At 39.8% G+C, this 26,314-nt stretch overlaps 1 protein-coding gene across 3 annotated transcripts; it reads right to left on the minus strand.

The window, feature by feature from the left end:
- Positions 1 to 1,221: 1,221 nt before the first annotated feature.
- TRMT11 (tRNA methyltransferase 11 homolog) lies at positions 1,222 to 25,449 on the minus strand. Of its 3 annotated transcripts, none has more exons than XM_044425104.1 (13): positions 25,357 to 25,449; positions 24,263 to 24,328; positions 21,337 to 21,410; positions 19,890 to 19,971; positions 19,690 to 19,782; positions 18,318 to 18,452; positions 16,486 to 16,642; positions 13,865 to 13,945; positions 12,739 to 12,903; positions 10,950 to 11,022; positions 8,609 to 8,740; positions 6,759 to 6,864; positions 1,222 to 2,035 (listed from the first exon to the last, which is right to left on the minus strand). In XM_044425104.1, exons 1-13 carry the CDS (start codon positions 25,429 to 25,431, stop codon positions 1,904 to 1,906), a joined length of 1,371 nt encoding a protein of 456 aa, XP_044281039.1. In that variant the 5' UTR covers positions 25,432 to 25,449; the 3' UTR covers positions 1,222 to 1,903. The 3 variants fall into 3 exon arrangements, with proteins under 3 accessions (XP_044281039.1, XP_044281031.1, XP_044281049.1); XM_044425096.1 differs by having other exon boundaries at positions 6,744 to 6,864; XM_044425114.1 differs by lacking the exons at positions 16,486 to 16,642; positions 19,690 to 19,782; positions 19,890 to 19,971; ... (1 more) ...; positions 24,263 to 24,328; positions 25,357 to 25,449 and having other exon boundaries at positions 6,744 to 6,864; positions 18,318 to 18,425.
- Between the last annotated feature and the right edge of the window lie 865 nt (positions 25,450 to 26,314).

The following is a 26,314-nucleotide window of genomic DNA, read 5'->3' on the forward strand; positions in this document are numbered from 1 at the left end:
TCCTTTTTGACCTTGTGTATCCAGGATGGACAAATGATAAGTAGGGTTAAAAAGAAGGAACTCTGCTTTCTGATTTTCAAGAGATTTATGAAAAACAAAAGGATTGCTGGAGAGCCAGTGTGGTGTAGTGGTTAAGAGCATGGGACTGGGACTCAGACATTCTGGGTTCTAGTCCCCACTCAGTCATGGAGCCAACTGGGTGACTTTGGGCCAGTCACAGACTCAGCCCAACCTACCTCACAGGGTGGTTGTTGTGGGGATAAGATGGAGGAGGAGATGTAAGCTGCCTTGAGCCCTGTAGGAAAAAGGCAGGATATAAATCGAAAAGATAAATTGCTGACTTCTGGAAAATTTATTGTTTGACAAACCAGAAAGGATGGCCCGGTGTAGTAAAACATATTTTGCATGTCAACTTATGCCATCCAGATTGGTGTCTCAACCAAATGGCACCTACAATTCCAGTTGTATGCTGAGACTTAACATTTACTAAATAGTACTATCAGATTCTTAGGGGAGGGGAAACACCATAAACTACTATATTTCCCCATGAACCTTCACAGGTGTCAACACTGGTAACTGATGCCTCTTTCCAGCCTTCCCTGAAGTGAAGTGTCTGGCAACCTAAGACAGCTTCTCCGCAGTGAGAGTTCCCCATCTTTGCAATGCTGTCCCCTGGGACATTCAACTGGCATCAGTCTCAGTGTCTTTTTGGCATCAGATCTTGTTATCTGTCCAGGCCTTTCAGAACTTTTTTTAGGTTTGCTTTAAATCTGCTGACATTGGTGGTGTGCGTGTTTATGTATGTATATTTTGCCATTTTAACATATTGCTTGCTTTGGATCCATGAATGGATTCCCTTTTATGGGAAGATATTCCACTTTCCCCCAACCACCCCTTGCACTCCTGAAAATGTACTCTGTAAGACTGATAAAACCTCCAAAACAGAGTGGAAGGTGGCATATGGGGAAGGGGAGAAACTGGCAAAAGTCACTCTCCGCCATTTTGTATGAACAAGAGCTTCCACTGGATAACAGCCCGCTCCATGGCTGAGGACCTTTTTCTCAATGGGGGACCATATTACATGTTAAGGAGTAAAGGACATTTGCCAGTTATTTTAGGAGAAGTAGGATGTATTCGCAGTAGAGTAGAAAATGTGTATTTCTAATGTTGATATTGTGCCTTTTTATAATAATAGAATTCAAGGTAGTTATGCAAACACAGTTTTAGAAGATTTTACTGATGTTTTTATTTATCTAAATCATTTAAAATTATCTAAAATCGTCTGTCAGATGCAGCAGCAATTGAAAGTGATAGTAGGTCCAAAATACTAGTGAATTCCAGATACAAGACTCATGAAGTTTAGACTCTGAATCCTTGATGGCATGAACAGGTCTGGCCCTAGACATGCCCACAAGAAATATGCTATTGCTGCATGCAACACAATTTTTAAAAATCACAATTCCTGATTTTTTATGTGCACACACACACGCACAAAAGAAGAAAACAAATTAAATCAATCTTCCTAATTAAAAAATCATTATATTATGTCTATTTAAGTTTCCCAGATGTTCACAGTTTAAGCAGCCAAACAATAATACTAGTTTTTCCTAGAGGTAATGAGCTAAAAAGAATAATAGTGATAAAGGTTGTAGTCAATTATCATTAGAACTTGAAGTACAAAAATAAATTAGAGTCAAAAAACCTTGTGCAATAATCTGGTATAAACAAAGTTAATGAAAAAGAACTGTTCTTAACTTATGTTGTGGTTTTTCCTTTGAGTTTAAAAAAAATTAAAAACAGTATTTGTTCTCTGAAGCATCCATATAATGTTGAGATCCAGATGTTTTAATGCAAACCTTGTGAGTTCTTTGTTTTCAATCTTTTCTTTTCTTTTTTAAAAAAATCATTTCTGGCTGTCTTTTTCTTCCTTGGCAATCCTCTTTGTCACTCCACTGAAATATTTCTCACGAAAGGAATCATAACTTTTGTATGGCAAATACTGGCTATCTAATATGCAGGAATCACGGTCTTCCTCCTATAGGATAGGAAAATAGACTGTTTACATATTGACACATTCTCCCAAGAGAATTAGGGCAGAAGATGCAAAAATGTTGAACAAAAGGAAACAGAAAAACATGCTTATAGCTCGATTCTAAGAACCGCTGCACTCTCAAACAGGCATTTCAGATGGACTCTGCTATAATCACTACTGTCACAAATATCCCATGTCCCACAATCACCTAAAAGTACAGTCTGGTAGAGTCCTTGATGAATGCCACTGAATTCAGTACTCTGGCAAAATTCAAAACCAGGCCTAATCACAGTTCAGTCCTTCCAGCCATTTGGCTGCACCATCAGATACTTTTTATACATGATTTTGGCCTGAGATGTAAATCTGATTTCATTCATATGTCTTCTTCATAGGGTAAGTCCAGTTCTTCCCTGTATCCCCATGCCAGTGGAGGAGGGTCTTCCCACTTGGAGGCTCCCCATGCCCCTGGAGTACATGGGGATACAGGGGGTGAGGGAACAACTGAAAATAGATCCTTCCCAGTCCTGTTGGTGAATGTCTTCTTTAGTGGAGTGACAACTGTAAGATATTAGGGGTGTGAAGATCATGCTGGAATTCAGCCTTCTTATAGGCCTTCGTACAGTGCTTGGCCTCGGCCAGGAAGCAAGTTGAGCCAAGATCAAGTCCACAACCTCACAGGAATGCCAGTGGCTTCTTAATGCAAAGTACACGATTGTTTGTGCAAGGCACGCAAAGCCTGAGAATTGCATGTGCAAGAGCAGAACCCGTGGGCACACTGGCCACATGTGTGCAAGCTGGTTTTGCGGACTCATTTGGACACATTTCCTGCCAGACTCCCACACAAATGTTTGGCATGAGACAGACTTCTTTGTTTTATATCCATAAAACAAGACAAAGCATTTTTAAAAAGAGATCAAATGGTGACAAAGTAAGACCCAACAAAAGAAACTTGTACAAATTTCAGTGCTTCACCCAATTTCTGTACAAGGAATTTTGTTTTACACTGTAATTTTCATCACTTTTTTGGGAGAACAGCCATTCCAATGCATATATTAAGAATAAGTTATTCTTTAGAAGAATGCAAGTTCTTAATTAAATGATTGACCATTATTAATATATACTAGTATTGCTGCATACATCTCTCTATACAAACACACACTTGCCCGTTACTCATAAAAGATCATTCACACTCCTTAAACCAGTTTTCCTCTTAATTATGCCTGAGCTCAAATGAAAAGACAAAGCTCACTAAGGAAGCAAAATATGCAAACACACACATATCTTCAGGCTTTACATCCCACATGCTTATGAATCTGATTTCTGAAACAACTCATCTGTTGAGAAGTTAGAGTCAGCAGAAGAAAATTATGCGGGTAAATCCTTAAGAGAAAGCAGAGCATAAAGGAAACTCAACCTGCCAGTCAAACATTCTCAAGAGAAGATTATTATGTGTTTCCTGCCCTAATAACAGGCTCTCATATGCTGAGCTGTGCTGAGATCTCAGAAACTGAAGAATCAACACAGATACAATTTTAAAGTGAAATACAGATCCAGACGGCAAAAAACCCCTCTCTCAAAATCATATTTACAGCCTGAGACTAAACCAACCACTAGCCAAAAATTATTAATAGACTTGCTCGGGATGGCTTTCTGTGAGAACTGCAGTAGGACGAGGTCACCAGCAAATTATGCCAGTATGGAAATGAGTGATCTGGATGGGTGTGCGTGCATAAATATATAAGAAATGTTTGGATGGTCCTGCAGTTGTAACATAAACAGCAAATTATAATGATGAGAGTTGTTTCTTCAACTCCTTGTTGAGCTTAATTTGCCTGTCAGGTTCAGTGCAACTTCTTATTATGAGGAGGCAAGGAATACTGGTCTCTGCACAGTGTACACTGAATCTGCAGCTTGGTATGATGGATAAAAGCAAACTAAAGTTATTCTACCAACTCTACAGATGCTTAGTTTTACGTCTAAATACACCATATTTCTGGCAAGATCAAAAGGACCTCTTTGAATACGTTGCTGGTTTTTGGAGTCTCCTTCCAATTGCAATGTGCCACGATGCAACTGAGAACGCACCAAGGATCGCTTGACATTTCGTTTTAATCTGAGGTACCGAGATAGGATGAGAATATCCTGGAGTTTGACTTTTTGGATCTTGTCTTTTGTATCCCTAATACACATACATAATTCAGCATGTGAAGAGCACCTACATAATCAGTGATAACTTCATGTATAAAACAGAACAGATTTTGCACAACTTTAACTTTTTCTCCTTCCTTTTCAAAACGGCCATTTAAAGCAAGCGCTGTCACACCAACTTCAAAGAGACACACTCATACTTTTGAAGGCACTTAAACCCACTACATGTGACTCTTCCATTCATTGCTACAGAGGCGGCCTATCTGTAAAGCAATATAGTTCCTTCATTGTTTTTCACTGGGCATTAACTTTCCAGCAGTGGAGTTTAATTTACATGTGATGCCAAGTTGATGGAAGAATTCACAGCATGGTAAATGGTACAGCATTTCAAATGTCAGTTATTATGCTTAAATGCTCTGATGCCCACAGAGGTAACTGGTGAAAAGCTAGCATGGAAGCACTGCGGCTCATGCAGGTAAGGCCATTCACTTTTAGTAAGGTGCTACTGCATGAAATGCGGAATGGTGAATAAATCCAGTATTTTCAGGCCTTCAGGCAGTTTTGACACTTTTGTGCTTACCTGAATAGACTGTTAGAAAAACCAAAATGGCGCGTTTCATCTTTTTATTATGTCTTACATTTACCCAACACTGTATATTGGCCTAACAACCTGAATCAATGCTTGGAGGCATGAGATAAACACAGGTAAGTGGCCAACATCATATTAAATGAAGGCTTGCTAGCTGCAGAACCCCTCTTCGATATATCTATGTTCAGGTGAAACCACATCAGATTTTTTCAAACTACTTGAACTCAATGATCCTCGTTAAGTTTCTGTATACTGCATGTGAGGAAAAGGAAGAAATACTAATACTAACAGGCATACTAATAGTAATAGATGCAGCACTAGTAAGAGAGAATAGTAAGCATGTGCCCTAGTTTTCAGTGCTCTTACATCAGCTAAGGAGACGTTATCCTGACAGGAAAATGAAACTCCCTAATGCTATAATAAAAAACGTGTAAGGAGCTCAGGTGAGGAATTCGCCTATTGTCAGATCTCATCCTGTACTAATACACAGAGGTTTTTGCAAGGCTGCAATCCAAGACACACTTACTGGAAAACATGCATAGAGTTTTACTATGAAAGAAATAAGAAAGTGGTTTAGTTTATTGATTTGAGATTGCTCGATGATAATTCAATTGGATATCTTTACTAATATTTATGAAGTTATATTCTTTTTCACTTAGATGTTGATTGTTTTGATCTGTAATATGTGTATTGCAAAAACAAAACTCTGTTATATAAAAGAAAGCTATCCTAAAGTTGGCCTTCAGTGTTTTCCGTATTGCTCCCACCACAGAGACCTTGCAGGCAGAGACGCATTGGGTGTCACCTTCAGATGGCCTTAAAGTTCATAAAATAGTTAATGGGAGGTTTTAAGTAATGAAAAACTCAAATCTAGTCTATCAATCCAGACAAAATACATGACTATACACTAGGGATGGATGAACATGTAATGTTTGAATCTGATGACATTCTCAAACTCTTTCTCAAAAGATATTTTGCCTCCATTCCCAGTGCAAGAATCTTCCCATTCCTTCCCCAAAAATGTACAGTTATCCCATTAGACTAAATCTGAATACTAATTCAAATTTGGTGGGAATCTGTGCAAATCCCCAAGTGCACACTTTCACATATTTGGAGGTGTGCATGTTTGCAAATGCACCCTTTCTAATGCAAACATAAGTTTGAGAAATTGCAAAAAATTATTGAGATTTGCATTCCAGATCATACACATTCAGCCTCAGGAATGGGACATGCCTGCAAGATTTGTGAACAGCAGTGAAATTCTAATACATTCCTACCAACATTTCACTACCAATGTACTGGAAGTCATTGTTGACTTTGGTCATCTTTCATCAGAAATACACTGATGTGTTCCCTTGCACTCCCTTTCCAGACCTGAGCCAGGCTTTCTGTTTTAAACTGGTGCCGTCTGCAAAGTTCACATGACAGGGTGCACAGAAAAAGGCATCATTTGAGCAGCTATGCAGGTGCATTGAAAAGCAGATTGCATTTGATAGCAGAGAGTGCAGGAGCACACATACAACTGGTTTTGTGCAAATCATTTGCACCTGAGCATAACTGCACAGAGAGACAGAATATAAAATTGCACTGTCCTGAATATTAAGAGAGAAATGAACACTTCCTCAACTACAGCTGCAAAGCACCTCAAAATCAAAATATCAAAGCTAGGACAAGAAGCCACTCACTGCATTAAGTTTTTTGCAAAACAAGCGGACGCTCCTTCAAACCCCTAAACATAAAGATCAAACCACGTAATTCCCTTCAATTACTGCTGCTCAGGTTGTAGCAAGACAAGTACCTTGGCTTCCTTATTCTAACATTTAGAACTATTTTATAAACCTTATAAATCAACATATAAAAATGCTTTACAACAGCTGGTTTGTTACAGTAAATGCCCCATGTTTGCACAGCAGAAAAACCAGCTACCAACCTGAAATTCACTATTTTGCACTACAAGCCCTTCAAAACAATTACCTCAAATTCTTTCACCTTTTCCATGGTTATCAGGTGTCTTGACGTGTGGCTGGAAAGCGTCTGTTCACAGTTGCTAATAAGTTTCAGACATGGGTGTTGGGGTATAATCTCTTCTGTATATCTGGAAGAAATAAACAGTCAAAGGGCTACGAGAGCTTATGAACTGTAGTATATGAATCTAAAACAGAACAGCCAGAGGGGCTGATTCAAACTAAGTTAGATTATACACTTCCACATGGTTCATAGTCTTATTAAATTTCACAGAAACAATGTGTGCTAATTGCTTTCAGAATCTATAGCCACATGTGTAACACAGGGGGAGAACAAAACAAAAGACATGGAGCAAGTGAAAGCTTGGCTGTAAATGGGAAGAGAATGTTTCATGTTGGTTCTTTCACACTTTAGCACCCAAGTCGTTTAAAGTGATTATGAAAAGCTACCTGCCAGCAAGCATTCAATAGAAACTGTCCTTTAAGTTAAGCCTAGCTGTTTTTCAGGCTCCATCCAGCAAATATACTACTGCCATCATGAGCCTGTTGGAGGAAGGACAGCATATAAATGTGATAAATAACATGCGTCCCATAAATTTGACCTTCAGCTTTTACTCTGCATCTTTATGAAACCCAGCATTAAACACAAAGGGGGTCATTTTTGACCCCACACAAAAGTACCTCAGGCAAGACAGTTGCTGCACACAAAAAGGCCTTGATTTGGCTGCATATTTCCTCCAGGAGATCTGATCAGCAGAATAGATTTCAGATTTAGCTAGCTAGGACAGATAGTTTATGAACTAATCTTTTCTGCGACAATGCATAACAATAAAATCTAGTTAACATGCTTGGCTTATTGATCTTCCATCCGCATACCCCTAGTTTAGCTCACAAATTTAAAACAAGCATAAAAAAGCTCTTTCAACAGATGCTAATTGTTTGTTGAGGGATTTAGCTCAAATTATTGGCTTTCAAAACAGAATAAGATAACCTGTAATTAAATCTTTTTTGTGCCTCTGTTTGGGCTATAAAAGTACCCCACAAAATTATTCTTATGTACACATTGGGAGTTTGTTACCTGAGGGTTACTTTGATTAATAGAAAGGCAGAAGGCTGAAATTGGGGGATTTTTTTTAAAAAAAATTACTGAGTAAATTTGACCACGTCCCAGAAGGACTAAAGTATGGTTTTTACACAACAGAATGTTAGCCAGAAAGAGGAGAGTTGCCTAACATGCAGGATGAAATAATAGCTATCAAAATTATTCCACTGGCTATGAAATTCTGCGGCATCACAATTCCTTAGTGGTCCCATTCGTTGAAGACCTGGAAATGCAGTAACACACAGTGCAAACACAGACTATATCTTGAGGCAGCCTTCTTAAACCTAATGTATTTTGTCAGCAAGATTAAGGACAGCTCCATATCTATGGCTTTCCACACACCTATCACATTTATATGATAAGCACAAGTGAGGACAACAGGAAACAGCTTAACAGGAGGAAGACACTAGCTTTGAAGGATGGGAATGGCTCAGTGGCAGAATCCAAGTCCCAAAATTAATCTTCAAGATCTCCAGTTCGGGCTGTTCAAAATCTTGGAGAGCTGCTGCCTATCAGTGTTGAGAATAACAGGACGAATGGGCAAACCAGTCTGATGCTGAGCTAATATAGCTTCCTAGTTTATCTACATGCGGGTCTTCTGAAGACTGTTTCAATAGCATTTTTAACTGTGTCAGAATATTCTCTAGAGGCCAAAACCAGGCTGTGGGAAGTGTTAAGTTCTTTTAGCCACTTGTCCTTAAAAGCTGTAGTGATCGTGCAAATTAATCCACATCAACAACATTCAATTTTGGAGGAATTAAAAAAATACATACTCTGGTTTGTACACAGGAAGCCAGTAGACCAATCTTCCTCCAATCACCAAGTATTCAGATGCAAATTTTAACAGGTCGAAAAGGATGTCACTCAGGTTGTAATTTGAAGAAATGTAAATGTGATTTTCAGTGCTAGGTTTAAAATAATTTGTAGAAGCTATGTTAGGATTTCTATTTGTTCACACAAGGCATGATGGTTTTGCAATATGAACAGAAGTGAACATTAAGAGTCCTTTCTGGGAATGCCAAGTCTCTCTCTCACTTAAAAGACTTAAAATGCCTAAGCTATTCCTTATTTCTATAATCTTCTACCTTTTAAAAATGAGGAAGAAATAATAATACATTTCTGATACAATCTGAATTTCTGAAAGTTAATGTGGATCACAGAGGAACAAAAACTTCATAGAAATTCAAAAGCTAATGAGATGGACAAGTCCACACAACACAGCAATTCACCCCAGAAATAAACCATGATGAGTTTGCTGATGCGTCAATCAGCAATGTGTGATACGTGACGAATCTGGTCTGGGGGTTGCCATTTGTTTGATCTCTGGGTTTGGTCCAGTTCGTTACCGCTGTGAGTCTAAGCAAGTATGCCCAGCATTTGTGTGGCACACTCTGGAATTCAAGCCCTGCACAACCACTGCACAAGCAGCCTCCCACTTCCATGTCACAAGCAGCAGCCATTTCTGTGCTGCACATAACATGGAAGAAGTTTGCTGGTTGTACAACCTTTGTTCTACAAGCATTCATGGATTCCCTCTTGGACTGGGTCACTTTCTAAGACAGCATCTAGAAGAAGAAGCCTGCAAACACTAGAGGGATGGGTCCCATGGAGCTTCCCACAGTGGGCCTGACAGACAACTTGGTTCACCATGGGTCCTGTGCTGCCCTGGGTTTTCCTTCTGGACTGCTGCTTCCCTGCAGTCACTGTGGCCATTTCTGACCCACCACAGCATGTCCCTCCCCCTTATCCCTTTTCTGGTAAGGGAAGAGCTCAACCTCCCACTTGAGAGCCAGATTTTGCAATCCCCATTTGGACAGCCACTTCAAACTGCCCAAGCAGCACCATGGAGGAGCTGTCTATGGTTGCAAACCAGGTTTTTTTTTGGGGGGGGGGGTTTGGCAGCACTTACAATATGTGCAAATATTTTTGCACATTTGGAAAAAAAATAGTTGGGAGGAGCTTTCACCCATGTGCACCTGCATACTTATGGAGGTCCAAAAATGGGACGTCTAGTCTGGATGATGTCCCAGAAGGTACCTATTGGTGAAATACAATTGACTGAGGGGCTCCAAAGAGCCTTCACCAACACCCCATTGGACAGCTGGTGAAAGCTGAACTGTCAGGCCAAAGCAAAGGTGTCACTGAAGTGTCCTTGTGCAAACAGGTTGGCTGGATTTACATTAAGATCCTCTGTTCTGAGAGGTGTGGGGAGATGCCGTTGCCTGAAGGATGTTCTCACATTTCCCACTGTTCCGTGTACTCTAGTGGCTAAGTTCCTTTTAAAAGTGTTTTGTGTTTTTTTCCTCACAAGGAGGCATCCATTCATGCTTGCAAATGCCTATATGAAGCAAGCAAGGAAAGCCCTGTCAAAGAATTCCCTTTCTAAAGGAACCAGTTTGACAGCCAGCTCTCGAAATGCTAGCTCCTTTAGAAGGTGACTCACTTGAACTTTTTGCACTAAAAGGAGGTGGACTGTCAGCACAACGGGCTGTTGTGTCGGGCAAAATGAGTCAACAAGTTACTGCAGATAAAAACAGAAGATGGATCAGAAAACAGAGTTTTTAAAAAGCTACATAACATGACTGTGTGTGATGGGCCAGGACAGTGGTGGACGACGAGGCATTTTTATCACTGGGCTTTCTAATACAAAAGGGCAATATTACCTTGGCCTCTATCAAGAAATGGCAATACGAGATACCAATCGGTGCAGGTTTAAATCAAGGATAATGATCTTCCTGTGTTTTTATTTTAAAGATAAAACAACAATAATGTGCAATACGGAATTACATTTTAAGAAGTCCTGATTATGCAGCTTCTATCCACTAGTGTATGATTGCAACGAGATGTGCACTGGTAGCAGAAGATAATGCTAATAGCTCTGGCCACTGTGTTCCTACAGGAGTGATGCAGTAGCTGAATTCCTAACCCCAGATTCTGTCAGAAAACACAAGAGACGTACTGATATGGGCCACTACATGCAAATAATGTGATTAAAACAAGATTTTCCAATTTGTCAGTGGGTCAGCAGAAGTCTAGAATATTTAGCAAACGCTTCGAAAACCAAAACTGACTATGTATTGAGATGTCTCCCTTCCCAACTCAAGGTTTACTTACCCTTTCTCTGTCACTTTAGCCATTTCTTTGTGTGACCCAGTTCTTCTAGTAGCTTCCCGTATGCCATATGGAGCTGCAAAGAACAAATATTTAAGATACTTATCCATTTGTACTCATGTTCAGAAACTTCACCTGTTGTAGAAAACAGTCACAAGAGTTCTATCTGGAGCTTCCAGAGCTTTCTGGAGGAGTTAACTCCATTTTTATAGCAACTACAATGGTGCCACATCCTTATCTCCAAGTCCCAGTTCAAGGGGCTAGTTATTACTGTTCCAGTCCTAAACACCAGAGGCTCCATTGTGGCACATGTGGGTACTTCCAATGGTAGCCATGGAGCAGTCCCAATGTGGTGTCCTAGAGCACCTTCATTCTGTAGCTTTTTAAATATACATACATGAATTTGTATGAAATATATTCAATTTTTTAGCAGCTATAAACAGGTTTCAACAAAATCAAAGCAAATACGCAAAAGGATAAAACTTATGTTTTAGTAATGCTCAGTAGCTACTTATTTTGGGAGGAGGTTTTACAGATAAATGTTCTAATGGAACAGTCTTTAATATTCACTGATATATGTACAATTTTAAGTAATTTCTCTGTTTCATATAAATTAACACATGTTTAGGTAAACTGATTCAATCTATCACTGGAAGGATAAACCATCACCTCCTAAAATGCAGTGGCTAGAAAACATTATGATGCTTTCAACAGTCGAACAAGTGGCATAATGACGCCATCTTCAAATGGCTACTTGTCTGGATATTTTGCCCACTTTTGTTGAAGCCTGTGTATAATAACTAGAAAGTTTTGCACAACTCATAGGCCTTCATTGCTACATCAATGATACATATCAAGATCTCCTTTTAAAATGCTGCAGGTGCCCGAGCGTTCCATACCAAGCAGCCCTTCCCAGGGATCCCTGAAGGTGCCTTGGACACTGCACTGGGGATGTCTAGTAGCTCCCCCTCCTTCCCTCGCCATTACAGTATAGTTGTCCACCCAGCTCTCCTATTTTTGGACTAGAGAGTGAGAACAATTAACATCTGACATCTGCAGCATGTTGCTGAAAACTTAGCGTACAAACTAAAGGTTCAAGTTTGGAAACAATTTACTAAGCAGCAGCAAAATCACTAGCACTTTCAAAATGGATTAGGATTAGCTTCGAAATGCAGATGGAGTCATCCTGGAGACAGATATTAAAAAGTGCTTCCAAAGGAAAGAGCTACAGGAAACAGTGTGAGTGCCAATGAATGCACATAAGCATTCATTGTAAACATAAAATAAACTGGACACAAATAAACAATGAAACTGTCCAGATAACTCATTATGAATTTATATTCAAGTAGACAGAGGGAAATGATCAAAATGTAGACTGCCATATTCTATAGGATGCTTGCCAACTTCAGTATGATGACTCCCAGATGTCAGTTACTTTAGACAGCATGACCCTTACGTCCCATTATGACAGGAGGCACAATTAGGGAAAACTGCTTTCTGTTTACTCACAGAAAAAGGGCCTTATGCTGCTAGATGCCGAGGCATGTGGTGACGGCATATAAAAGTTTTAAATAATAAAAATAAATAAAATACATTTAAAGCAGCATAAATAACATTAAAGAACAATCCTGACTAGCTCCTTACAGACAGTCAGCATATATTTTAGTCTGGCTGTCCTTATGATGTTAACTTCAGACAGTAATCTGTATGACCATCTTGTAAATGCTTCCACCGTGATCGCTACATACTGCATGCATGAACTGTACATATTTTAGGCTGTGCCACATCTTACGGTCTGTGAGTATTGCATCAAACTGCAACCCCTTCCTCCATATGGGTTTTGATGCATCAGAAACGAATACATCAAGGTAGTATTTTTCCAAGCCATACTGACGAAGGTTGGCTCTGATATTTTCGTCTGGTCCTCTCCATTTTTGGTTCTTTCTGCTAGCTTTACCTGTAAGCAAGGCAAAACAAATCAATGTTGTGCCAGATTGAATTAAATAATTAGTGCAGGTATTTCTTTCTTACTGTAAGTCATTCAAGAAACTGAAAGAAAAACAGGCAAGTTCATTTCAACTGTGTATCTTTAAATGTTTCAGCTTCAGACATGCAAAGAAACAGGAATGGAAGCACAACTAACACCTTATTTTTTACTAATGTGTAAAATTAGAATTCATACATCTTCTCCCTGATGAGATGTGCAATCTCCATACAGATCTGTAATGTGTGTTTCCCTGTGTACCTCCTTGCATGGAGTTCTGTATTTGTGTGATTACACAGCACATCAGCAGAGCATCAAAGTGTCCACCTAAACACAAGGCCTAGAGAGCATACAAATGGGAAACTCTTTGCAAAAGAATTTCCCATTTGTATGCTCTGGATGATGTCTTAAAGGGAAATCCGTTGTATTGTAAGTGCAAAAGGCTAAAAAAAACCTGAGAACTTTTTCTAAAACTGCTGAAAAAAGCAAACCAAAATATAACTGTTTATAAAATAAATATACACATTTGATATAGGCTGGGGTTTTACATATTCCCAAGATCCTGGGCATGTCTAGTGGGATTTTTGAGCATGACACTCAAGGTGAAATGATTAGTATGTGTACTGTACTAATAGCTGCATGTACTCCAATATAAGTCAAGAATAAGCAGGAGAAATGGCTCCTTGCAAGCCATCTGGAGTACTGCATCCACCTGCATTTTTCTTTCGGTAGTAAACTGCCTGTTTATCATAGCTAAGATAACAGAGGAGGGTTAATGCAGGGCTGGTGAGAGAATCTCCCTGCCTCTGACCAAGCTTGAGCAAGATAGCTTTTGATTCTTTTGCAAGATTTTGTAGCTGCTCCTAAATACACTAAATTGCTACCATATGCTATTTAATTAGATTCTCGCTGCAAAGCAATGAAAAGAGCATACCCAGTCCATGGATTGTGCTATAATCTATATCTGTTCCACATACATATGCTCCAAAGCGTGCTGAGGCTATAAGAAGTCCACCTGCAAGACAAAGAAATGAGGTAGGCATTTGGCCAATAATGCAACTATTTCAGAATACAGCTACAAAATGCATGCATGTCATATTGTGGAACTAGAGTGCACATCTGAATATTGTTCAAAAACATGAGCCAGGTTTGATAAAACTAACCACAATCACCCAGAATCGGGTCATCAAGTTACCTATTTTGATTTCTAGCTCTCAATTCATTTTGCCTTGATATTTTAACAAGTACAAACTTCCCCCTGGTTCCATTTTTCATGAAATAGAACATTAAGGCAAGAACATATAACTGAAAGTTAAAAGAGATGGCTTAGAAATGCTTGCACACTAGGAACTTCAGCATTAGAGACTTCTCAAAGAAGAGTGATAAAACAGACACTGTCAAAGCTGAAATAGTGCAGGATCTTCCTGTAGCACTGGCTTGTAACCTTTCCGTTTCAGAAGGCAATCTCTGAAAAAACTCACACGTTCCATAAACTTGCAGAGACTAACATATTCTAAAAGGAACAAATTGATGCAGATGCAGCTGAGAACTTTGTGGCAAACAGGCTAGATTTAAAAGTACTCTTTAATAGTATCCAAACAAGTTTCTTGTTCATACGTATGATGTTTCAAGAGATTTTCTACAGAGCAAACAACACAGAAATCTGCTCAGCTCCACACACAAACATCTTGCAGTGTCTCCAGTCAAAGGTGAGTCCCTTAAACTGCTACAGGCTTCAACAAGACAGAGCTGCATGTCTTTGAAAACAAAAGGATGTGAAAGTGCTTAACTTTAGTTTTTGGTCTTTGTTATCCATTCCTGTTTTAGAAGTTTTATTTAAAAGACGCCTGTCAAAAATATTTTCATCTTTAACTGAACATACAAATCCTTACATGAACAAGTGGTGACTACAAAGCTGTGAAACAAGTTTAGATTTGTAACATGGACAAGGCTATTGTCATTGTTCTGGCCTGAACATCTATTTTGAGATCATATGCTTTAAGAGGATTGTGCTGCATTGCTAGTAATAAGGAGAGATGCCAGAACAATTTGGGTTTAAAAATCTGAAAGAGTAGCTGATCCCCTTTAGACCAGCTAAGAACAGTAGGGCAGACTGTAATTATTCACACTCTACAATGACATTTTGGGATGGCAGCATAAGTTAGGGTCTTCTCTGTGATGTCCCCCAAATTGTGCAATTTCATTCTCATTCATTCACTGTCATGTATGTGCTTCACCACCAATTCCAGCCTTACAGCTTTATCCAGGAATGTGGAAGTGGATGTAAGATACAAAGATTTTCTCCTTGTAGTAAGCCTGCATACTGTAGTGTTTTGAATTGAGCTTTTGGTTGTGGTTTTATTTTGTGTCTTTGATATGTATGTATCTCACACTGGACTTTAAGGTGAATGGTGGACAATACATTGAAATAAACATGTGATTTGTATTACTTTCAGAAACAGGTCTAACATGAACTCAGCATGGAATGCTGTAGCATGTATGGAGAATGTAGGCCCTCCAGATGCTGGTGGGCCACAATTCCCATCATCACTAGCCATGCTGATGGGAGCGGAATTCAAAAACATCTAGAGCATCGCTACAGGCCTAGAGAAGTCACTCGTTGATATTTTGATATCTTCTGCCAAAATGTCTTCTCTGCTCATATTAGTGAAAATTCCTTTTCAGCTTGATGTCAAACTTAGTAACAGTTGTATATCTTACCCTGTAATATATTTTTTATTTCACATCAAAAGTGTTTCACAAAAAGATCCTTTTACACTAACTCACATTACTGTGATTAAAGCGCCCTCTACTGACATATCAGAAAAAAGTATAATAAAGGAAGAAAATGATTTGTTTTCTATCCACCTACAGAACAATGTAAAGAAGAAAGCCTACTTTGAACATGCCAATCTGCAAGCAAGATTGCATTTTTTCATATATGTGCTTTTCCTTTCCCAAAACCAACTCTGAACTGTGTTATATCCAAGTAGTACGAAGTAAGCAAACGTAAGAGAATATGTGTAACTCCTGTTAGCAGTGAAGCACTCAGGAAAAAAGAAAAAAATCAAGAACTATGCTTGATAGATACTCCCGCCTGTGTACCTTCTACTGAAAAATAACGCATGTGACATTTCTAAAGTTCATGCATTTTTCTAGATGCTAAGCAGGATCCTATGAATTCCGAAAACAAAGATGGGAAATGTTAGATTGTAACATACAACACACAAGAAGAACTATAATTTTGAACATTCAGCAAAATAAAACTGGTACTAACTGTATTCCATAAACAACTTAACTTGGGAATATGCTTTGGATAACATGACAGACTCTTTTAGAGCAAATGAATGATGGGTAACTTCCTAACCATATTTGGATCAGATGTGCTTTGTTCCATATAAATGTAATCTTAACAAAAGAAACTGTTCCCACTTGTTAGAAGTATTTATGTAACTGATCTATAGCCAGAAAAGAGCTGAAGAGATACAGGATTGCTGAATATGAAGCATGCGCAGGCTGTTCAAAAAGTCATTTCCCCTCCCCTCAAAAATATACCTGTTCCCACAAATGGATCAAACACGACATCATTTGGTTTTACTTTCCCATGGTTTGCCATGATAAAAGCCAAGCAGGCATCCATACTTGTGTTTCCAATATAATGTCTCCTTTTTACACTATATGACTCAATAAGGTCCCTTTGCCCATCGGCAATCTAAGGAATACATGGGGGGTTGAGGGAAGGAGAGAAAGGCAATAGGAATGGCTTAGTTTGGTGATCAAGCATTACTGACATAAATTTGAGTTGAGAAGAATGTTGCTTTAGAAAACCCAACTGTTCCCCAAAACATTATCTCAGGTCACAATATTGAGCACTTAAACAAACAGCACTATAACTTGCTAACTGGGCCAGGTGTCGCCAACAGTTTGGACAAATGGGCACATTTGGGAATCTGAGAAACTGTTGTGGCACATGAAGAACATGGTTCCCATGGGCAATGTGACTGATCACCCAAAGGCTGCTGTGGGGGCCTGGCTAGCCAAAAGGGGTCTCTGTGTATGTGTGCATGTGCACATGTGAGAGAAAAGCATGCAAGAAAGAAATTGTAAAGCTAGGCGGGAGGGAAAATATCACGGAACAGGGAGGCCAGAAGCTACAGAAAGGCAGAATGAAGCGAAATAGTGAAGCTAAAGGCTGGGAGTGGAAAGAAGCTGAAAGATAAATGGATAATGAGGGATAAATGAGTATCAGCTGCATAGCCTCTTTTTTATTGTATGTTGCTTTTATGTGTTTCAAAATTTTATATTATTTTATGTCCACTTAAAGAATCTTCAGACTAGTTATAGCAGAATATAAGTTGAATGAATGAATGAAGGTGAAGGCTAGAGGCTAGGCAGTGAGAAAAATGGGGAAGAGAAATAGCAGAAATAACAAAGAAAAAGAAAGAAAACAGAAACAAATAACAAAGAGAAATAACAAAGGCATTATGGCGGAGCGACAGAAGTGGCAGTGCAGAGACAGAGAGAAAAGTGTGGGAAAGGTCAATATAGGAACCAACTCAGAATGGAACGCTAGTCCAGTTGGAAAGACCACTGAGTTCAGGCTCCTGCTCTGCTTCCACACGTGGCCGCCCACAGGACTGTGGGCCTGCACCTTCCAGCTTAGCAAAAGCGACTCCGCAGGCTAACTCAATGTAAAGCTCTGCATGCACAGCTACTATGCCTGTCCCCTAAGCTGATGAAAGCAGTTTTCAGAACAAGAGAAGCGTTTCTTTTTTTCCCTAACATTTATTTAGTAAAAATAAATTTCGGGAAGTGTCAGGAAATGGAGAGTTTTCCTGCCACCAATGCAGGTTCCTGGGGACCTCAAGTCAGGACCAAAACAATCTACTACTTTATTCCATTTATACAAACATCACCAAGTACAACCAAAATGTGTATGGCTAATAAAGCAAGAGTGCATACTTTGGAATTCTCTCTAACAATTAAAACACGACCAACTTCTATTAAGCAATCCTGAGTATGCACTCTTGGTCAAGAAAAATAAGAGCTATGATGCTAAATCAGACCAAAACCATAGAACGACAAGAATCCAGCAGCCAGCAGATGCACAGCAGGTGATGGCAACCTGCTTCCTGACTATCCTTGTTATGGGGGCTTTGATTTCATTAGACAGTGCTGGGTCAAAACAGGAAAGAAGCATTGCATGCAAGTGTAAACTGCCCGGTGCTCCTTATAGTATTTAAAAGCCAGTGGTCAATAAAAGTAAAAAAAATCTAAGTAGTACTTATGTCCCACTATTCCATTATTCTCACCTATAAAATCTATCTCATGCTGTAGCTCACCTTTAAAAACTAGTGTTTTGATTATCAATGTAACCATCTACTCACCCATCTCCCAAAATATAGATTAACAGGCAGTTCTGGGACATTGTTTGAATCCATTCCATAATCTTCTAGAAACCAAAATATATGATCTGGATTCTTTAAATTCACTTTTCCTTGAAATGGTAAATATCCTAGAGACTGTGTTGAAGGGAGAAAAGAACAAACACATGAATGAAAACATTTATGTTAGAAATTACCAGCAACTACAGCACTGTTAAGATGCTATTGTTGCTTTCCTTTTGTAACAGCAGTATGGCAAGTAACAGCAATCATTGACATGTCATATGGGCACTACCTTTTTTGTGATCAGCTTAGGGAGTCCTTGGGACTAATTTAATTGCAGAATATAAGTTGAATAAATAAAAGAAATACCTATTAAGCAGAAGACTTAGCAGAGAAGTATGCACAGATTGTAATTGTATACCTTTATTTCATTTTATATAATGCCTATCCAACAAGTTAACCAAGGTGTGATATAGATGTTAATTTTTTTGATTTCTAACAGAATAAAATAACAAAACAAACAACTGCAAGAGAAAAGCAACGACATCATTAAATAAGACCTTTGTTTAACACACACACACACAACTTTAACTGAACAGCAAGAAGGGAGAATTTTGGGAAATTTCTTGCATAGCATCTTTCATAAGCACCACCCCTGATCAAACTCTGTTCTGAAGCCTATTCCATGAACTCATGATGGAAAAGATGAGATACAGAAGCAGCAAAGCCCCCCTACATGACTTGAAGGGATGAAAAGGTCTAGGCGGGTAACTTCCCCATGCCAGGACTGGCAGATCTCAGAACCAGGTCCCCATTCCAGACCTCCCATGATCCTCAGATGGTCACTTCCCTTCTACTGGCCCCTGCTCCCCTTCCCCACACTTTTTATGGGTTGGTGCTTTCCCAGCCTTTGTACAGCTTTTTCCCCAATCTAAAAGGCCAAGCTACTTCTCCAAAAGCTTAGTAAGGGCTTTAGGGAGCAATCCTATGGCCCAGAGGGGAATTCAGTATTTAGTCCAACCTCAGAGATGGAAATTGAAGCTCCAGTCCTTTTCTCTTCCCCACTCACAGATGACACAGAAAGACCCACACTGGCTGCCTTGCAGAGGAGTTAACGGGGTTTATAAATTCAGAGTCAACACTGCAACATGAGTGCACAATCTTGCATGACAAAGGGTAGCATTCAACGTTAATGCTACTTAAAGTTGACCCACTGAATTGAGTAAGCTTTAAGTTAGGCACAATTACTAAGACCCATTCATTTCAATGGGCCTATGTTAGGTAAGTCAATTATCACTATTCTACATTCACCATGCAGTACTATGAAAGAACACAAATTTAAGTAGTATTTCAAGAGATTCTGTCTACTTACATCTATCCTTTGAATCTTCTCACTTTGTGTTAACGTTTTGTTAAAAGCATGAACTATTATTTTGTATGTCAAGTTAGACTGTAAATACGGCCCCTAAATCAAAGCAAACAGTTTTGAGAACACAGCATAATGTGCTATTTAATACAACTGTAACAAATCCCTACCCCACACCCTAAAATAATGACTGCTCTTATACAAACCATTTTCTTCTCTGGGTAATTCTTCAGTGAAGAGTACAGTTCTTCTGCAGATTTCCCATAACCCCACAGTTCAAATATAGATCTGAAAGTGTTATAATAGTTTGTATTTAGCAAAATGAATATACTGTAAAACCTTGGATTGTGAGTAACTTGGTCTGCGAGTGTTTTGCAAGACAAGCAAAAGGTTTTTCTAAATTTTTACTTGATAAATGAGCGATGTCTTCCAGTACAAGTATTACGCATGCTTTGACTGCCGAGCGTCACGTCACAACTGAGTGCCGGTTCTTCTCTCTCTCTCTCGCTGCGGGTGAGTACAGCATCGTCTCCCCACCCCCAAATGCGCCCGTGATTGCACCTGCCTCCCCCCACAGCACACCTGCTTCCAATTTTTGTGATTTAAAAAAAAAAGTTACAAAATGGATTAACCTTATTTACATGGAACCTTATGGAGAAATTCACTTTGATATACAAGTGCTTTGGATTACAAGCATGTTTCCAGAATGAATTATGCTTGCAGTCCAAGGTTTTACTGTATTCCTAAACGTCTTTGCTAGTTCACTTGTGGGGAAAAAAATCCTGTGCATATTTAAAAGACAAGACCTAAAATTCCCCCATGGCTGTCTTTTTCTGTCTAAACCTGCACTGCACTGCAACATTAGAAATCTCCAGATTCAACACCTTCATAAACACAACCATTTCAAAACAGCCTTTATAAATTTACTTCAATGGTTTAACACAAGTAACTATGCAGCAGATGTGAGAAAGAAAAACTTCAATGAAGGCTTACTGCTCAGACAGCAAGGAAAACAAACATACAGTAAAACCTTGGATTGCAAGTAAGTTGGTCGGTGAGTGTTTTGCAAGACAAGCAAAAAGTTTTTCTAAATTTGAACTTGATAAACGACCGATGTCTAGCAGTATGAGTATTATGCGCGCTTTGCCTGCCGAGCGTCATGCTACAACTGAGTGGCAGTTTTTCTCTCTTGCGCTGCGGGTGTGAGTACAGCATTGTCTCCCACCTCTGAGCATGCCCACAATCGCACCCGCCTCCCCTGAGCGCACTCGCAATCACACCCACCTCCCCCCAAGTGCACCTGCCTCCCCCTCAGCCGCCCGCGATCGCACCTGTCTCCCCTCCACGCCCGAGCACACCCACTTCAAATTTTTGTGATTAAAAAAAAGTTACAGAGCAGATTAACCTTATTTACATTGTACCTTATGGGGAAATCCGCTTTGATATACAAGTGCTTTGGATTACAATCATATTTATAGGCTGGACATGCACATGGTGGGCATGTCGTGAGAGGAGCCAGCTGGAGCCGGGGGTCAGACTAGATGGCCCAGGAGACCCCTTCTGACTCGCTCTGTTTCTATGTTGCTATGTTTCCGGAATGATTTATTCTCACAAGCCAAGGTTGTACTGTACTTTTTAAGGCATAACTCTTACTTTGCACAGACTGTTCGCTTCATTAGTCCTCTTGCCATCTCTTCTGAGGGCAGGCTAAGAATCCAAAATGGAGACTGTAAGAATCAAAAAGGAAACAGCAGTAATTCTCATGCAAGTGTACTGTAATGAGTGAAATATATTTCGCTTAGGCCACTCTCTCAAAAGGGTGAAGAAAAACAAAGCTATAAGAAAATGGCTCAGAATGTGTTCTTCAGCTAGGCTGTGAGCCCACCTTCACATCCAGATTGATGGAAAGCATATCAATCAATCAAATACTCACTAGACCCTATCAGCTTTAACACTATCCTTTGTTTGCTGCCACTGTCTCCTTCTCTGCCTTCTCCTGTGTAAAGCACAAGGGTTTTCCACCCCAGGAATCTAGCGGACAAGCACTTTCTTAACCATCTCCAGTCAGAAAAGGACATGGCCGGTTCAGCCATGTCAGGACAGAAAGGTAAGGCTAATGGCTCTGAATGCTCAACTGAAGACAAGTTCTGCCTATATTAGATCCAGCTTCTTCCACAAAAGGTTCTAACACCTTTATATCACTTCATTTGCCTGTTACTCCAGACCAAGTTGATGTTGCAAAGAAAGCAGCTGGACTCTGAAGCAGAATCCTAGCTCCTCCATTTACAGTTTCTCATAACATAGGGAATCTGTGATTTTCCACAGGACATACGGATGTCATTGGTAGATATAGTGGCAGCATTTGGCAAGATACAAGTTTTAGTTTCCCTTGAACAGGCCAAAAAAGTATTTTATAAGAGAAATCTCTGCAATATTAGAAAGTGAAGCAAAAGGTGCTCTGAAAACACTTGGAAGGAGTAAAGCACCAGGGGTAGACAGAGTACCAAAAGAAACCATGTTTCAGAGATTTTATCAGTCCAAGTCCTAACAAGAATATACCAGAAATATGGAAAGCAAAACAATGGCCCAAAGACTGGAAATGCTTAATTAATATTCCATTCCCCAAGAAAGGAGATGCTAAGGAGTGTGGCAACTACAGGGCAATTACACTGATTTCCCACGCAAGCAAAGTGATGTTCAAGCTGTTCTGACAAATAATTTTACTCTATGCAGAGCAAGAAATGCCTGGCATTCAAACTGGATTTCAAAAAGATCATACACAAATATGTGTTGGCTACGGGAGCACACCACAGAATTTCAAAAGAAGGTTGCCCTAGAGCAAAGCCTTTGACTGTGTAGATCACAAGAAGCTATGGATGGTCCTGAAAAAAATGGGGATGCTTCAGCATTTGATTGTCCTGATGTGTGACCTACACTGTGGTGAAGAAGCTACAATTAGGACAGAATGTGAAGAAACAGAATGGTTTCTTGTAGGCAAAGGGATCAGGCAAAGGTGCATTTTATCTTCCTATCTGTTCAATCTGTATTCATACGCTATGAATACATATATGAATATGGAAAAGATGGATTAGGATTTGAGGAAGAAAGAAAGAAAAAATTGGTGGAAGATACATCAATCCACCAATGTCAAATGACATAGCATTACTGGCAGAAAGCCGCAATGAATTAAAATGATTCCTGATGAAAGTGAGAGAAAACAGTAAAAAAGCAAGCTGAGCTGCAGCTAAGCATTAACAAAAATCATACCTACAGAAGAATTACAGTTTTAAGGTCCACAATGAATAAATTGAAATTGTAAACAAATTTACATACCTTGGCTCAGTCATCAATTCAAAGGGAGACTGCAACCAAGAAATATTAGACTGAGACTTGGAAGGGCAGCAGTGAAAAAACTAGAAAAAGTTATCAGTATCAAAACATTTTACTGGGGATGAAGGACATGCTCATCTATACCATTATATTCCCAATCACTATGTATGTGAGGGAAAGCTGGACAGTAAAAAAAGCTGACAGGAGGAAAATAGGTGTGTTTGAAACATGGTGCTGGGGATGAGCTTTTTGGACTGACAGAAAGCTCGTCAGAAACAAATGGGTCCTAGACCAGATCAAGCCATAACTTTCCCTGGAAGCAAAAGTGATAAAACGGGAGCTGCCATACTTCGGTCACATCATGAGAAGGCACAACTCATTGGAAAAGACAATAATGCTAAAGATTATTGCAAATCAAAGGCACAAGAAGCAGAGAATGAGCAACTTGGAAATTGATTGCTTCCGCAAAGGAAGCCACATATTTGAGTGCACAAGAGCTAAGCAGGGCTGTCAAGGACAAGACATTTTGGAGGGAGTTCCTTAATAGGGTTGCTGTAAGAGGTGATTTGATGACTTGTTAGCAGCAGCAATATATCAAACATGATATATTAAGTACAGACTGTAGCAAGCCTGCTACATGAGAAGTTATAGTACAGAGCAAGCAGGAGGGGAAATGGAAGCAGAAGAAACCCTTCTATACTGTTTGGTTGGTTGATTAAGGCTTCATAATTGAAGTTAATGGGTCTTAGTTCAATAACTACACAGGAGTATCATACTCCCCTGATCAAAATACCAGCCTGCACAGAAAACAGGACATTCTAAACAATGCAGCATCTTTTTATGACCCACCCTATCTGCTTTCTCAAAACATCAGGTGATGATGATGAATGATAATTGATCAGTAAAGGTGGTTTTCCTTGTTCAAGTCTATCAGCTACCAGCTGAGCAGTGATAATTAACACACAACAGAAAAACAAGAACCACAAGACAATCTACAATTCAATTTTCAGTATTTCTAGTGAATATGCCTTTGCTTTTGGATTCCATTTTACAAATAAGTTTAATAAAATGACTCTACACTCTAATATTAAATATTATACCAATATTATCCACAATGTATCTAGAACATTTGGTCTGCTTCCATCTTAAGTATTTATAGATGCAACTAATATTTAAGCCTTGCTCTAGAATATAAATATCAGTAGACCATCTGATTTAAACTTTACAAGAGCTGAGGATTTCAACTTACATTCGGTCTCAGTTCCTGTTCATTTTTTAATCGTCCACCACAGAGTGAAACCAAAGATACTATTTCCTAGGAAAAGAGATTATGAGACAAATACATTTAAATTGTTTGAGGATAAAATATCTATTTTAGGTTATTCCTTAAAATGTTACATCTGCTGTATTTTTTCTCTCTTTTTTTTTTTACGATGAGACCAATGTTGCCACTTATTCAGTACTTTGGGTGATTTGCAGCACATCTGCTTTCTTACTATTTGTTCAGCAAAAGTAGGAAGATAATTCCCCCCAAAAAGTGGCCCAGTGCAGATTACAGGAATCCTGCAGGTGCACCTTCTCTGATGCAAAATTTCTAAGCAACTGTTAACCAGATAGAAACACTGTCCACATTTTCATCGGGTCACCTTACTCCGCCCCCGTCATCTTAGATTATACCCTGAAATGATACAAGGATAACAAAACTCCTTGAAAAAACTCAAAGGATAACAAATTTATCAAGCTTTTCGGGATACAATCCAGTTCATCCCATGCAAGCACTCCCAAAAACTTATGCCGTAATAGATGCGTTTTTAAAGCACCAGAAAACTCTTGGTTGGTAGTTTTGTTGTTTTTTGCAACAGACTTACACCAAGTTTGCTGCCCCTCTGCAACCTGTTGAAACGTTGGGGACAGCCAAGAGTGGACTTTGTGTAAGAGCTCCACTTAGATCAAGTACTCAGTGCAAAGTTCTGGCTCTGGATGCTTGAAGTCTAATTGTATGCCTTTTGCATCAGCCTGTGTGGCTGACAGGACTTGGGAGTTCTAGCAATGAAAAAGGTGAAACCCCTTAAGTGAAGCAGACCCAGAGCCGTGGACGCGTCCCGTAGTCAATACAACACAGCCCATAGGAGCCTCCTAAAGGCGACATGATGTCAGCCGGCTCCGCTTGACTCTTTCTCCTTCCCTCTCAAGAGACAAAAGAGAAAAATGCTCCCATGCGGGACAGTCGGGGAATAAATGCGGCGCGAATGCGGCTGAGTCCGCCAGCGTCCCCACTGCAGCCGCAGCCGTGGGAGCGCGTACGTGGGGACGCGACTGCCGCACGCGGGAAGTGCAACTCACCGGCAGCCGAAATGCCAAGTTGTCCTGCGCCAGGAGCAGCAAATAGCGCGTAAGCCCCGCGCTCTGCAGCGCCATCGCTCCGGCTCCGGCTCTTTCTACGCCCGCATGCGCGCGGGGAAAGGAGGAAATGATGAGAAGGGGCCATAGCACAGGCGCCGGGAAGTGCGGGGCAGAAACGGAAGCTGCACAAGGCAGGCTTTCCTCGTATTGCTGCTGCAAAGTTTAACGGTGCGGTTGCCCTTTCCGTGATGCCATTTTTTCGGCAAAGTTAGCAGCGCGCTCTTCCTAAGTAGGCTTACTCGTAGTAAGCTGTGAGCGAGGCATTCTAAGAGGTTTTCACATGGATGAGCTTTAGGGACTGGCCTCTAAGGCAGATCAACTCAGCTAGTGCTTGTAGGAGGCAGCCCTGCTGAGCTCGGAGGACCGATTTTGATGCAACACGCCACGGAAGCCTGTATTGGTTGCATATTGGTTCAAAGCGGGTTGGGAATATGAAATGACACTTATTTCTGCGTAGTTTGTTAACCAGTTTTGGTAGGTAACAAACGCTTGTAGGATCCTGTTCTGAAATCTTCCTATTTATACTGGTTGTTGTTTGTGTACAATGATATTAAAAGCTAAAAAAAATACTGCATTATGAGATTTTTTTATGCTAAGTAATTTTCCCTTGTAAAAGTAATTTTACAAATCTTCTGAGCCCTTCCATTCGCTCACGCTCTTTGAATTTGCACCACAGGAAAGCTGGGACACTTTTACAAGGAGTTTGATGACATCTGCTGTTAAAGCATATACCAGTTAAGCTCGTCTTGTCTGCTTATTAATTTTTACATGTTAAAAGAGAACATTTATGATCAGCTGCACTCAGACGCTATTAAGGAAGTCACTTTTCATTTTCAGTTGTTTTACACTTAATGGAATATTCTCTGTAGATAATCCCCAGCGACCACAACGAGGATCT

Source organism: Varanus komodoensis, unplaced genomic scaffold (assembly GCF_004798865.1).
Source record: "Varanus komodoensis strain SLA01 unplaced genomic scaffold, ASM479886v1 scaffold1, whole genome shotgun sequence".
Taxonomy (NCBI): Eukaryota; Metazoa; Chordata; class Lepidosauria; order Squamata; family Varanidae; genus Varanus; species Varanus komodoensis.